The sequence below is a fragment of the Trachemys scripta genome, chromosome 17 (assembly GCF_013100865.1).
Source record: "Trachemys scripta elegans isolate TJP31775 chromosome 17, CAS_Tse_1.0, whole genome shotgun sequence".
Lineage (NCBI taxonomy): Eukaryota > Metazoa > Chordata > Testudines > Emydidae > Trachemys > Trachemys scripta.
Genome location: NC_048314.1, coordinates 15,526,304 through 15,541,734, shown reverse-complemented (window position 1 = coordinate 15,541,734; position 15,431 = coordinate 15,526,304). Strand labels below are relative to the sequence as shown.

The 15,431-nt window shown below is 53.3% G+C and overlaps 1 protein-coding gene across 2 annotated transcripts in view; it reads left to right on the top strand.

Moving 5' to 3' along the window:
• Window positions 1-212: 212 nt before the first annotated feature.
• Window positions 213-15,431, top strand: part of FIBCD1 (fibrinogen C domain containing 1) — a 40,559-nt gene continuing 25,340 nt past the window's right edge. The window contains exons 1-2 of one of the 2 annotated variants that reach the window (XM_034793909.1): window positions 213-656; window positions 9,777-10,253. In XM_034793909.1, the coding sequence (XP_034649800.1) occupies window positions 585-656; window positions 9,777-10,253 (549 nt within the window). In that variant the 5' untranslated portion in view covers window positions 213-584. Of the gene's footprint in view, window positions 657-8,670; window positions 8,718-9,776; window positions 10,254-15,431 lie in introns of those variants that run through there. The other variant, XM_034793910.1, reaches the window with a different exon arrangement.

Here is a 15,431-nt window from a genome sequence, read left to right as displayed (position 1 = left end):
AGAGGGGGCAGGGCAGGGGGGTAGAAGCCGTGGTGGGGAGGGCAGAGGGGTACGAGCCGGAGGGCAGGGAAGGGGGAAAGAAGGGCAGAGAGAGACAGGAGGGCGCAGGGCCCGGAGAAGGGGCAGAGTGGGGCTAGTCCGGCAGATTTAGGGCAGGGAGGGGATCGATCCAGACCCCCGCCCCCCGCTGCTCGGATCTCTAGTCTGGGCGGCGGGGCTGTGTCTGTGCCAGCTGGGGGCTGCTCTGGGCAGATCAGTGGGAGGGAAGCGAAGTCCCCCCCCCCCCGGCTCCGGCAGGGGAGGCGCAGGAGGGCGGCGCGCCGCCAGCCCGAGTCCGACGGGAGCAGCTGGCTGGGGCGCCGGGGAGAGAGGGGCGCTGGGCGGGTGCGGATCCAGCCCCGAACGCGCCGCAAACTTTGCCCGACGCTGCGCGGGTCGAGCTCAGGGGCTCCGCGGGGCGGCCCGGCCGGCTCCCGGGGCTCTCGCTGTTCCCGGGCCGGGGCGCTCCCCGCGGGGCGCGGCTTCTTCCCCCCGCTTCCCCTTGGAACCGGACTCGCTCCCGTCCCCCCTCCCTGGCCCAGAAGATGGTCAACGATCGATGGAAAGACATGGGGAGAGCGTCTCCCCTCGAGGACGGGCAGCAGGAGAAATCCCAGGTAAGGCGCGGGAGAGGACGGGTGAGACAGGAGAGAGAACCGAGGGGAGACTGGCTTCCCCCCCTCTCTCTCCGGGGCCGGGGATAGACAGCGCCCCCCAAACTTCGTAACACCCTGTGGGGGCCCCTTTTTGCCCGGGTTACCCTGCCCCCCAGCCGCGAAGGGGGATGGGGGTGCTGGGGTGCCCACTGGAGAAAGCAGCCCCGGGGTGGGCTGGCAGCTCCTGGCAGGGCTGCCCAGGCAGGCAGGCTGCATGTTCGCTTGGTGGGGAACGAGCAGGAACCGGTGTCCCCGGCTGGTGGCAAATGCTCCCTGAATTATTGAGGCTATTTATTTACAGTGAATGTCACATCATGCTCTAGGAAAGCAACTGCGGGTCAGACAGGCACCAGGTAACTGCGCCCCGGCTGCCCCAGCCTCCTCCTCCCCTTAACTAACTGCTGCACCTTTAAAACACTTCACTCACTTTCTAAGAGAGGATGTTTGCATGTCGAGTCTATGCGGGGGGCAGATCTGGCCCCGTTAATGTACAGACTCTCCCACCACCGTCCCCTGCTGGAGTAGTCAGGGGACCCTGCCAGGCTGCTTAGAGCGGGTGAGGAGGGCTTGGGGGGAGGTGACTGCGGTGAAGGGGGTTCATACAACACTTATTGCCCTGCACAGATGTGGGAGCATGTGCCGGAGCATGCCTGCAGCTCCCCGCAGCAGTGTGTGATAGGCTTGTGCAGGTCTAAGCCAGTGTGTATGTACACATGTGAGAATCCGGGACACAGCCTGAATGTGTGTGTGCACAAGTGAGTCTCCATGCACGTTCTGCCACAGATCCCAGGGTGAATGGGCAGGAACATGCGTGCAAGACTGTGTGTGTAACTGTGCGCGAACGTGTGCATCTGCCTGTACTTGTACCGCTGAGGGGAGTCTGCATCATGCGCTGCGTGTACCTGCAAAGGGCTAGAACACAGCAAGAAACAAACCTCCGGCTGATCCTTCCTAGGGAAGGGAAAGAAGCAAAGAGGAAGAGTTGGGGAGGTTGAGACGGAGGGGTAAGAGACCGCCATCCCTACAGCATTTCCAGCTCCCAGCAGGCTGGGTGGTGAGGAATCACAATAAGGGACCACAGAACTCAGGGCCCCAGGGGAAGCTCTGGCACTTGGGATCTGAGCTTCCCAAATGTACCAAGGGAGCCGAGTCCTGAGCCATCCCTGGCACGATCTCTTCCCCTTGATCCTGGCTGCCGTTGGCCACCCAGCCACGTGTGATGGGGCTGGAGTGGTAGAAATGGATGTGAGCATGGACTGTTTGAGGATGGGGTGTGTGTGTCTGGGTTCCCTAGGGACGGCTGCTTTGTTCTTCTTCACCTTCTACATTTAAACGTCCAGGCAGCATTCCCCTGCCCCACTTACCCCGGATGTCACCCCCCACTTCAGCAACTCTGCCAGACCTGAGGGCTCCTCATTCCCATCGGGAGTTCACTGCGCCAACTTTCCTTTCACGTCCTGGCTAGGATGAGTGCCACAGGGAGAAGCCTACCAGCCCTGGGGCCATGAGGGGGAGAAATTCTGTTCACAGCTCCCCTCCAGTTGTGCCCCACGTCCCAGCACGCTCCTTGCAAGGTAGACTTCAGAAGCATTATGGTCTGGGCTAGGGCTTTCTCCGATGGCAATAAATGGAGTTTCCCCTAGGTCAAGTTGAATGCTCAGCACATGAGAGTAATACAGAGAACTGGCCCAGTTCCCCACCCAGGCTGCGACCCCAACAGCCAGGGTGTTCATTGTGTAACAGAACGATCAGGGGAGTATGAATTAAAGCTGGGCTTTTCAAAGACGCCTGGGGGAGCCAGCTCACACTGAGATTCAAGGGGAGTTGGGTTTTAGCTGCCTGAGATTCCTTTGGAAGCCACAGCCTGGCTCTTATTAATTTAAACCCAAGCAGACTGTTTTATAGAGCAGGTCTCCTACCATCTGCAGCATCTCCCCAACTCCCGAAAGAGCTTTACGGTGTATAAGCACGACCGGGCGGGCTCGGGCTTATACTGGATTATGGAGGAGAGCAGTGTAAAGAGATCGGGTGGCTAAATTAATCACTGCTAGGCCAGTCCCCAAGGGGCGTTGAAATGAAGATCTAGTTCAAGATGAAATTGGAGATGGAGGGGGGGTGGGAGGAGTGTCAGCCCGGCAGGGAGGGGGATAATAGATGTAACTGCACCACTGCAAACCTCTGTTGTCGATCCAGCGTCAAACAAGACATGCATTTGAAACCTGTGTCGGCGACCAGGTCCTACAGAGAGGATGGTTGCAGAAGGAAAGGGCTGCTGAGGAGACGGCTCTCAGGCCACTGGTGACAAGGTTGTGGGAAAGGACAGAAGAAGCCAGCCAGAGCTGGGGAGGGAAGTAGAAAAGATTTGTGAGAGCAGCTGGGGGCAAATCCACAGATGGTCTCAAAAAACCCAAACCGAAGTAGCCCTTGAAGTGAGCAGGGGACATCGGAGTTCTTTGGAGGGGGGGTTAATGGGGTCATGCTTATTGGCCCAGACCGTATGAGCCCTGGGACGTGACTCTGGGCTGATCACAGGCGGTACATGTTGCCCAGATCCCAGGCCACTTTGTTTGGCTGAACACATGATGGCATATAGCATCAGAAGGGCAAACACCGAATACACCCAAAGGGCCCTATTCATCGTCACCGGCTGCTAGACTGACCTAAAGGGGATGCAGGGGAAGGAGAAGGATTGATAGTTACAGGGGACCCCGCTGCCATGGTGCAAAGTCGGCTCTGGGGCCACCCTGGGTTCAGGGGGCATTTGGGGGTGGGTCTGGGCAGGTCTGGGCAGGACAGACCTGTAGCCTAGCTAGTCAGGGGTGCCAGTATGCTAGGGGCTGAACTAACTCCTAAACCACAGAATGAATCTGCCTCACAGAGTAAAGCCAAGGTCTCTGTGCTGATTTGCTTGCCCTCTAGGTGATCTGGTTAGGACATGGGAAGAGAGGACATCCAGATGCCCAGAATGAGGTTGTGAAGGTGCGGGGGAGAGGGGCTTGTTATAGCCAGGCCCCTGTAGGTGAAGGACGATCACTCTGACCCTGAGCACTGCTCTGTCATGGCACGGACAGGGCACGTGAAGTAGGAGTATGAGGCTATGGGGTGTACAGGAGCAGCGAGGACAACCCAGGATTAGGGGCTGCCTGAGACAAGGCACAGGAGTGCTGATGAGAGATGGGAGGGTGTGATGTGAAGGGGAATCAGTGAGTATAAGGGAGGTGAGGAGAGGCAGAGCTCAGTGCGTTTGGCTGTGTATGGAGCATGGTTTTCATGCTGCATGATGCTGCTGTGATGGGTGGGTGCGCATGGCGAGGACCGCCTTACGTTGGGTAGTGTCCCATCGCCCTAGTGACTGATAAATTAAACAGTCAAGAAGGACGATCCCCCAGGGCCAGCATCGCTGGCCCCCCATCAGAGGATCTGACTTCTAAGGAAACTTCTGAGCATCTGCCTCGTCTCCTGCCTGATTCCAGCTCTTCTACCAGCCGCTCTCCACTGTCGCTCCCAGAGGTGGCAGATACACCTGCTGCTGAGGTCAGAGAAGAGCAGCAGCAGCCTCCCAGCCACCAAGTACCGCCAGTGAGCCCCTCGGGACAGGCTTCTTCCTTCCCCCAACAGGCAGCTACGAACAGCTGCATGCTTGTGAGAGCCAGCATGCATTCCGTGTGGCGCTGCTACCCTCTTCTGGCACTCGCTCACATGGCACACCGGCGGAGGGGAGCAGGGGGCTGTGCTGTTTCGCAGGGTTGCAGGACTCTCTGTGCTCCACAGCCAAAGGTCCCAAGTGCATCTTCCATCCTGCTGCTGGGCGTGTGTCTCGGCAAGCTGTGATCTGACGAATGTCCTGCGTGACTGTGAGCCCCTAATTCTCTCTCACTCAGCACGAGCTGAACCGTTGCAGGGCTCATGGGCAATGGGGGTGGGGGGAATAGGCAGTATATACAGGCACTGCACTAGCCTTTACTGAATCGCTGGAGTACAGTCCTTTGCAGAGACAGGCCCTGTAGAGGGGTCCTGGGATCAGTCCCTGGGAGCCACCCTCTTTGGCTAATCTGGGCCCTTTGGCACCATCTGGCCCTTTCAGATGGTTTCCTCTTCAGAATCATCTTGGACCCAAGGATAAGAGTCAGACACAGCAGGATCTGGGGGGAGGGGGACCCCGAAAGCAGGGAAACCCCTTCTGCCCTCACATGCTGGCTGAACACTGCCCTGCATTCACACATCACACCCAGGGTCTGCCAGCTGAACTCCTGGGCTGTCTCTACTTCCCAGGCGGATGCCTGCTCTTCGGAAGGGGACAATCCCATGGTCTTGTCTCTCTCGTGTATTCACCAGCAGCAGCTTACGAGGCAGAGCTTGAGAGAATGCCGAGGATCCCACACACGCCTGCTTTGGTGACCCAGCTCCCACCATAAGAGAGCCAATCTGCAGCTCCAGCCGCTGGGCAGTGAAAGGGGCTGTGTGCTGGGCTGGCCCCCTGCTCTAGCCTGGGAGCCCTGCTCATTAACTCAGAAACCAGCCTTTCCGCTTGCTGTCGCCTCATTTCACCAGTTGTTCAATTCCTCCATTGGGCAAATGGCCATGGTTGGAGTTTGACATTTCCCTGACTTTCTTTGCTCGTTTCTATGCTTGTGCAGTGCACGGGAGTGGCAGCTGTAGCTGGGGGGGGAGAGAACTTACTTGCATGTGTCACAGTGACTTCTGTGTTGAATTTTGCTGCTTTCGTCTTTGCATCACCCAAGCAATTACCACACCAGTTTAAACCTGCACTACTCCTGGTCTGGTATTTTGTTTCAGCCAGTGTCCCGCTCCAGCTTCTTTAGAGTAAGGTAGGTTCACAGAACAGTCATGCAAGCCCAGAGTTTCGTTACATCTAGAGTCTAAATGTGTTCTGTAACTGACTGGGCAGAAGTTAGTTTACAGAGGTGTGTTATCCAGTCTGGGGCAAAAACGGCATTGTGGGACTTAGGCAACCAATTGCGCAGCTCAGATGTTTAAAGGAACCTCAATCCATAGGCCAAAGTCCATTCAGAACAATTCGGTGAATGTATTTGCTAATAACAAATAGTCACAAGCAGACCTTGGCTTTTATAGAGAGAAAAAAGGGCAAAATGCTCAGAAGAAACCAAGGTCAAATGGCAATGCCATTCTGGGACAGAGTGGTAGTGCTCTGAAATATTTCTGTAGTGCCATAAATAGACATGGCATCAACAGGACAGAGCTAAGGCTCGCTCCCTGTTATGAAGAACTTAGGCAACATTGAAAACGTCAGCTCAAGGGATTTGGACACTCCATCCCCATTACAAAAGTAATGAGAATTGGGCTTCCAAATCCCTTAGGCTGCTTTGCAGATGTCAGTCTCACTGTAAATCAGACACGGCACAGGTCTGTGGTTGAAGAAGAGAAGGGCCTGTGGGTTACTGAAGGAAGACAGATGACTTGGGAGAAATGGATGCAGACAAGGAGACTTAAAAACTCAGGGAAGACAGCTCACAGGTCACATGAGTGCGAGGCGATTCCCAGCAGCCATTGCTAGCCAGGAAATAACCAAGAGAAGGTCAGTAGATGAAGGTGGCAGCCATCCGAGTCTGATCCTGTATTCAGGGGCTCTCTTTCAGTATGACCCCGAGCTCAGCAGCAGGAGTGCCGGGGGAGATTCGGAACAGCCAGCATATTTTCTAGATCCCCATGTCTTATTTCTTCCTTCAGCCCTCTTTTGGCAGTGTCAAAGAAACAGACGTGAGGGCTGTTCAGTATTGCTGTCGATATTTCAGGGTGTGCTGCGTCCGAGGCCTTTGTATTGTGCTAGAATAAGGCTGTTGTCTTGGAGCTCTCATGGGAAGCAGCTGTCTCGCTTACTAGGAACCATTTAATTAAGTCTTTAACCCATTGGAATTGCCCGGCAGACCAGGTGCCCGACTGCATCCTTAGAGCGGCCCCCTGCTCAGTTCCACGGGATGCCAACAGCATGGTGACACCAAGACGGGGCAGCAGTAACCACTGGCATCAGGAGGGGTGGAATGCTTCTCGGAGAAATGAAAGGGCTTGTGACACAGTAACATTCATGGCGTTGTACCGGCTGTTGCAGAGACTGATCTGTGTTGGTGCGTAAGTTTAAGCACGTTGCTGCTGTCCAGTCAGGAGGGGGAGCACTGCACATTGGGTTTTGTTGGCCTACATAAAATTTACCAATTTAAGAGATTTCTTAGCATCAGCTTGGTGGATTTTTTCCCCCTGAATCTAAGATCACGTTGCTAGGTAACAGTACCAATGTGTTTTCAAAGTCCAACAGAATTTGCCTCAGTCATGAACTCAGATCTGGCCTTTTTGTAGTCTCCAGATGTGCACGTCCTCGTCTGTGAAGGAGGATTTCTTCTTCCCCACCATGCAGGGCAGGGGGAGAAGCTGGTGTGTGGTCTCAGTGTGCCCGTTGAGGAGGCTGGAAATAGGAATAATGTTGGGCAAAGCTGGAGTATCTGGGTTTGCCAATATAGGCGTACTGGGGTTTGCCCAAAGGCAAACTAGGCTGGATGGTACTTGGGTTCCACTTTATAGGAGCTGCCAGGTATATGGTCTAGTCTCTCCGTCATTGCCAACTTGGTTGATAGCTTGGTATGAGCATAGAGTGAATTAGGGCTGGGGAGGAGGATGTGAAAGCACTTAGGATTTGCTGGGGGATAGAAGAAGGCATGGAATTGTGTTCTCTTCCTCGTCTTCCATGTCAGTAAGATCCCTTTATAATCACAATGATCTAAATATGTCCCAGGCAGGTCACCTCTCCGGCAGCTCTATGGATGACATGCATGCTGTCTGCTAGCCCTTCAGATCAAAACCTACCAGAGACTTGCCTTGAGTGAACACTTGTTTCGTCCTTTTGCTTTCATGTTCCCGGGAAGGATGAGACAAGGCACTTGTATCAAAACCTCGTCTGTTTTCCCCTTTGGTGAAACAGCTTCTTCTTTCTTCAGTGTTCAGTCCCAGAGTGGCAAGAGAGGCTTTCTTCTCACAGCTACTTTCCTTCCCAGAATGTGATCTGTCAGTCAAAGCAACACTCCGATCCTTCTCAGAGAGAGAGCTAGAAAAGGGGAGAGAGTGAAGAAGCAGCGCGTCTCCTGTTTCACACCAGCACAGCTCCCGCAGCCCACTGCTGCTTTAAAACAGGCCTTGTGAGAGGCACGAGTTCATAAGGCATCTGCCTTGCCCGTCTGCAAGAGGCGGTTGTTAGTCCAGACTGAATGGTGATAATTGAGTCTATTCCAGTGTGTCTGTCATTGCTCTTGCATTCGGCCTGGGGCACTAAGAGGTTAAACCATCTTCTACCAAGGGGAAGAAGCTAAAATTCTGCTTTGCATTTAATTGGATAGCTAAAGGTGAACCACACAGCAAGACATCATCTTTTAAGATGTGTAAAGATGGCCTCCAATTTTTCCTCTTTGGTTTTTACATTGGAAATATCAGGCCTTCGCTTCCTCCCTTTCTGTTGGCAGATTTTGTTGAGATCTTTGGAGGACTTGGGTAGTGATTTCAGGATGGGTTGAACTAACCCCCCAGATTCAAACGCCATTAAATACTGGGGGAGAGTGGGGGAGAGTTTGTAATCTGGACTCCATATTTTCCAGCTTGGACCTCCATTTCTCTGTGGTACCCCATGTCCGAAGAGCTAACTCCTAGACGTAATGGGTCAGATCCTCAAGGGTCTGATCCAACGCTCCTCCAACTCTAAGCAATGGCAAATGACCCCTAATCCCTCTCCTAATGTACCCAAATCTCACATACCCCAAGCTACGCCTTGATTTGCCAAACTAACCTGAACTGTCCTCCTTGAACCAACAGACCTCTGCCCGAGGTGCAGGTCTGGCTTAATATGTTACAAACGCCGAGCTGTCTTCTCACTGAAAGCCTGCCTTATTGTCTTTGACATATTTCTTTTTATTGCACAGAAAGCTGGAGTCTGGGACGAGCACGTGGCTGCCTCTTTAAGGTGGTCCCTGCAGACTGGCTTCCCACACAGCCGAGTGCTGGGTGCGTTTCAATGTCTGCTGCTTTGCTCTCCTTTGGGTGGATAAATCCATCCTGAATTCTGTTGCGCGTCTCTAAGAGGGAAGGAGTTATTTTTGGCCGGAGGTACTGGGAGGCCTCCGCTCTGTCTTCCATGTACTCATCCAACCCGCAGCTTGAGTCACCTTAATGCAAATGGCTGCAGGACCGTGAATGAAGGGTGGTTGAAAGAAGGTGTCACTCCAGATAGACATGCAGGAGGGGACAGTGCCTGGGAAATCTTTGCAGATGCAGCAATTTTTGTCTCGTTCCTGGAGAAAGTCGTCTTTGTCTCTTTGAATATGCAACATTTCCCCAGCCCTCAATTCCTTGTGACAGCTGCAGCTGGGGTCAGAGGAAAATCATAGCCTCAGTCCTGCAGGTGTAATGAAAGGGGGCGGCAGCCAGCGGGAACATGGGGAGCTAATGCAGTCGCGACGTGGCAGCCGGCTGACGGCAGGGCAGAAGGGAGCTGGTGCTAATGGGGATCAGATCTTTGTGCCTGGTGGTAGATAAAACCTCCCTGCCTCCCTCCCGGAGCAGTTTGCAAGGACCAAGAGTCCTGCGGGTGAATCCAACAGGTACCGCGGGGAGAACTGACACAGGGGAAGAGACAGCTCAGGAGGAGAGAGACGCTGGCTGGGGGGGAGCAGTCCTTCGCCTCTGGGCTGCACAAACTGCCAGGGGGCAGAAGGACATGGCCAAATTTCTGAGCTCTCCGGCCATCTTAGCTCCTTGGTGCAAGGTCCAGTAGTGCAGGCTTTGCTCCTGATGGGGGAAAGAGGGGCAGGAGCATTTGGCCCAGAAGGAAGGGTGAACCATCCCATTCATCCCCCCGGGAGATTGCAGGGGAGGGTTTGGTTAGGGATTTCATTAAACCCAGGAGGGCGAGAAAGATATCTGAATGGGGACACAGTGGGGTGGGGTAATGGAAGGGAGGGATGTCTGTGATCATGGGTGGTTCTCTGCTATACATGAAGCTTAAACCCTTCTAAATCTGCCATCTGGGCCAGAGAGTTCCACTAACGCGCTCTGTCCCCCCAGAGAATGAGCTGCGGCTACATCCTGTGCACGGTCCTCTTGTCTGTGGCCGTCCTCCTGGCCGTTACCGTTACCGGCGCCATCCTCTTCATGAACCACTATCACACCCCTGTCACGGAGTCCCCGCCCATCATCAGCACCAACCCCGAGGAGGCCAATGCCCTGGTCACCATCGAGAAGGTGGACAGCTCCCGCATCAACATCTTCATTGACCCCAACTGTCCGGACCAAGCCGGCAGCTTCACCCGCCTGGAGGGCTTCCAGTCCTCCGTGCTGCGGGCCGTGACAGACCACGACACTGAGATGAAGTCATCCAAGGGGCAGGAGCGGGCCCTGCTGGTCACTGTGGCGGATGAGGTGGCCAAGCTCCTGACCCATGCCACTCAGCTGAGAGCCGACTGTGACAGCCTGAAGAAGGGGCACAACGCTATGGGGCAGGAACTCAACGCCCTGCAGAACGAGCAGGGGCGGCTGATACAGGTAAGCGGCACCTGCCAGTGTGGGAGGTCACTGGCTAAGGCCTGCAGGCATTGCCCAGGCTGGCAGACTGCAGCACGGAGCCAGAGACTGGCACTGGAGAGGGAGTGTGATGGCTCAGTTTGCAGGATGGTCCAGCCTAGATAATGTTAGCTGAAGACTCTGGGCTGGAGAAGGCGTGGTGAAGTCAGAACCCCGCCCTGGGCTGCACACAGGGCTCCAGTCCCCTACAACCTCCAGGTTCGCCATGCTCCTGCCCTGGGGCACACATTGCAGGTGGGAAATGCGAGGCTGGGCCCTGGTACCACTCTCACCCACTAGAGACCAGCTGCAGAGAAGGCAGCCATCCACCCCATTGTTGTAAGGCTAATGCAGCGTGCTGCTGGCTGGGGCAGGGAGGCATTGGGGGGCCAGGGAGGGAGGGAGAAAGCAGCATAACTGGATGATTCAAAGACTCATTGTATCAAGAGGGGCCGGTCCCAAAGGACCAATTCCACTATCCCTACCGCCTTCCTCCTAGACGGACGGTGGCCATAACTTTTCTCCAACTGCAGCCCTTCACTTCCTCTTCCATCCTCGCTGAATCCCAGAAACACCCCACCCCTCTCGTCTCGGTCACCTCCCCCCTTTGCACAGTTACGCAGCCAGTTGCTACTTTTCGTCCAGGTGGCGAGAGACTCCGGACAGCTGGGGTCTCATCTCGGCTCTGCCGCTGACCTGCTGGGTGACTGTGACACTTTGGAGGTTCACCCAGGCCAGTAAGGGGTTGTGTCACCGCCTGCCCGGTAACCCGGGGGCCCTCTGTGCTGTGCAGCTTTGGCTCAGAGCCATGACACCAGCAGCCGGCTCACAATACAGTGGCCTCATCCCGGTTACTCCTTGCAGGGTGACATCAACAGCCCCTCCAGGCCTGAGGCTCTCCCAAACGCTCTTTCCTGCAGTGTCCAGTCCCTCTCGCTGGACACTCACAGAAGTTATGAAGTTGGCTGCCTCCAAAGTGACAGAGCCCACTCCAGCCTGGTAGTTACCCGAGGATTGCACCCTTCAATTTAACGCAGTGGTTTTCAACTTGTGGTCCGCGGATCCCTGGGGGTTAAGATTTCCTAAGAGCTCCCCACCTCCGTTCAAAATGTTCTATGGGTCCTCAAATGAAAAAAAAGTTGAGACCCACTGGTTTAACACACAACACTGAGGTAAGCAGCAACAGAGGGTCCTGTGGCACCTTTGAGACTAACAGAAGTACTGGGAGCATAAGCTTTCGTGGGTAAGAACCTCACTTCTTCAGATGCAACCTCACTTCTTCAGATTCAAACTAACACGGCTACCCCTCTGATACTTAACACTGAGGTGGTTCTCTAATACAACAAGAATAAGTCTGTTAACAAAGAACAGAGATGTAAGTGCTAACAGGTAAGGAAAGGAGACACAGGTGTGGTGACAAGTAAAACAAAACATCACTTGTTTAGTGACTAAAACGTCACTTCAGTGAGTTACAGGCTTTGTCTAGGCAGGGGTCTCACGCCGTCAGTTCCAGCTACTCTTGGTTTTCAGGCCAAGAGGATCCACTTCTCTTGAGCTTGAAGGGCTCTGCTCCCCCGGGGTGGTAGATGCCAAAATGGCCATCTGCCTTTGCTTATATTTCACAAAGTCTATTGTCTCAGTTTCAAGAGCCAGGAAGGCTTCCTGAGGGTGTAGGCTCCATCCCCGGGCAGGATCGTTAAGCAGCTTTTCCCCCAGCTCATTTAGCTTGTTGGCTTTGTTTACCGTAGATGTAGATGTACCTCTCATTGTCTTCTGAGGTGTTACCTGGCTCGGTTTACAACATTCCTTTGTCTAGGACATGCTGGGCTTAGGCACTGCCTGCAAAACTCCTTTTAAGAACATATTTCCATCACACATCTGTAATTCTTTATACACCACTCATACATACATCACACAATAATATTAATGACCAGCGTGTTACCAATTTGGATACGATACCTCACCTTTTAGGCACAGATTATGACGTGTGTGGTGGCAATAAATGCGTCAGGCCTGATGTGAGTTATGGTATAGGGTGCCCTCTGACGGTTGGCACTGGAGGGACTCCCTGGGTCACAGTGAACTTGGGCAAATTCACCATTCTGTACCTCAGTTTCCCCATCTGAAAAAGAACCTTACCTTGTGAAGGGCTCAGTACCATAGCTGGGGGGGGAGCGGCGCTCCCCTGAGCACTGACTCGGCGCTTCCCAGCATGTCCGGGTCTTCAGGCTCCGCTGCGTGCATCTTGCGGTAGCGGCTCCTGCTCTCCCCGCCTTCGCTTTGTGGCGGCCGGGTGACACTCCTCCCTGTGCCCGCTGGGGGCACCTGCTATCTTGCAGCTCCAGCGCGGGTTTCCCACAGGCAGCTACGGGTCTTCGGCGGCAATTCGGCAGCAGGTAATTCGGCGCAGCGGGTTCTTCGGCAAGACTTGAGTTTTTCTTTTTTTTTTTTTTTTTTCTTCGCTGCTTTGCAGCGGGTGGCACCTTTTTTTCCTGTGTTCACTCCCCTCGCTCTTAGAACCTGGCTACGCCACTGGAAGGGCTATGAGATCGATAGCTGCAAGTTGCTCGGGGGTGTTAGCTGCTCCTTGCAGAGATGTCTGCTCTGCGTGTCCCCAAATCTCTTCTTTACAGATCCCATTGGCTGAGCCTTTTACGCTTCTCGTCGCTCTGCGGTCAGGGCGTGCCTGTTTGGCACTGTTGATGCCCATCCCTGAATGGAAGCTGAGGAGAGCAGCACGATCCTCTCTCTTGGTTTATGTAATACCCCAAGTGACCGAGCCCGCTACGGGGCTGGCCTCTTTGTTCTGGAAAAGGGGCCACATTGTTGCTTTCCAACAGTTTTTGGTTCTCCATTCTGACCTGGATTCCAGGGCTGAGGGGAGCCCTTTGCTGTGGCTACCCCCTCGTGCACCTCTTCTGTGCATGCCCTACAGAGGCCTCCGCACTCGGAGGGCACGTCTGCATTGCATCGGTTAGTGGTGCTCACGCTAATGCTCTAAAAAGAGTCGATGTTGCAGCTCAGGCTCTGAAGACTGGGTTGAGGGGACTTGAGAGCCCGCGCTCCAGCCTGAGCCACAAAGTCAAATCATCGTCTGCCCCGTGCCCTGCTAACACAAAAAGTCTGTGGACCTGGGCTAGGAGGCTCGTTCCCAGAGTCTGGAGGCCTTTGTGTATCAACAGACAGGTGCATGAGGGGTAGCCATAGCAAAAGCTTCTCCTCACGCTGCCCAGGCTCTGTGCCTCACCTTTGAGCAGGAGGGGCCCTCTCTGTGAGGAGAAGAGGAGTTCAGGATTCATGGACCAGTCGGTCTTTCAGTTGAGACTAGGTACAAGGGAGGCAATGAATGCCGATACTGGAGGGGGTGTTTTGTGGCGCTCCTCCCTCCCCCAACTCACCCCACATTCTGTAAGCCACGAGCACTCTGACTTTCAGGACATTTAAAGCTTGCATTGGAGATTGGCGACCCAGGATGGATAAAACAAGAAGTGGCCCAACTTCCTCCTCAAAGCCCAGCCCCAAAGAGAACATCTCGGGGTTTAAAAACTCTCTACCTGTCATTTCGGCTCACTGGGCAGCAGCTTGTCCTGGCTCCGGCCGCCATTACGCTTGGCGTGTCTGAGTTGTGCTTCCCGTTGCAAGTTTCCACATTGATTACACTGCTCTACAGCCAAAATGCTTCTGAAATAAATGTAGTCAAACTTTACTAATTCCGGGTCACTGAGAACGAAAATGATGCTTAAAATTGTTGATTGGCTCTAGTTTTCAAGTTATGCTATTGGGTCAGTATATACGACCCTTGACTTGGGAATGGCGGAGGATAAGTGAGTTATAAAGGGAAGGGATCTCAATTTAAACCAGAAATGACTAAAATACATCTTTGACTGGATCTATGAATAAATCTATGACTGGGTTTGGACAGTACTTGCTTTTTAGGCAAAACAATGAATGATGCAATCTGAAGCTGGTATTGCGTCACACATGATATGAATTGCATCATGTTATTCCTAGAAGTCATGGATGATGCAATCATAACAAAGCTTACATCACTCTGCTGAACAAATTGCCCTATATCAGCTCTAAAAATCATACAGTGTCATGCTCTCTTATTTGTCAGTGTTTGATTTTGCAAAGGGACACATTTCTGTTTAGCCAAAGTGAGCAGAGATGCCTCGTACTTGTGTGAACAGTGCAGATAACTTCTGCTATGTTTGTGGTGAAGTGACTTTTGCATCACAAAAGCGCAGTATAACCACTATGGTTACGAAAGTCTATCACCTTTATTTTGGCTGCAAAATTGGAGATCAGGACAAGAGGTGGGCCCCACACATATGCTGCAACACTTGTGCAACAAATCTTCGCCAGTGGTTGAACAGGAAAAGGAAATCTATGCCTTTTGCAGTGCCAATGATTTGGAGAGAGCCAACAGATCATACCAGCAATTGATACTTCTGCATGGTGCCTTCAGTTGGGAAAGGCGTGTCAAAGAAGAAAAAGTGGACTGTGCATTATCCAAACATTCCATCAGCTATACGCCCAGTACCCCACGGAGAAGGACTGCCGGTTCCTGATGCACCAGAATCATTCTCACTTGAGTCAGACGAGGAAGAGGATGAAACTTCTGGTCCTGAACCATCAATGTCACAGGACCCACATTTTCTCCCATCCTCCTCCTCTGAACCACACCTCATAACAGAAGGTGAACTGAATGACCTTATCAGGAATTTGGAACTACCCAAGAGTAAGGCAGAGCTGTTGGGCTCCAGACTACAGCAGTGGAATCTCCTGGCAGGTGATGTTAGGGTTTCCATGTTCTGTGACCGTCAAAAGGATCTTGTCCCGTTCTTCTTCATGGAAGGTGATCTTGTAGCCTGCAATAACATCGATGGTGTGATGGCAGCCCTCAACATCGTTCACGATCCAGATGAGTGGAGACTGTTCATTGATTCATCGAAGACGAGTCTTAAAGCTGTTTTACTGCATAATGGCAATGTTTTGCCATCAATTCCAGTTGGTCATGCAGTCCATATGAAGGAAACCTATGACAACATGAAACAACTTTTGAGGTGCATAAACTGTGACCAACATCAGTGGCAGCTTTGTGGCGATTTGACGGTTGTTGCTCTCTTGCTTGGTCTGCAGACTGGATACACAAAGTAC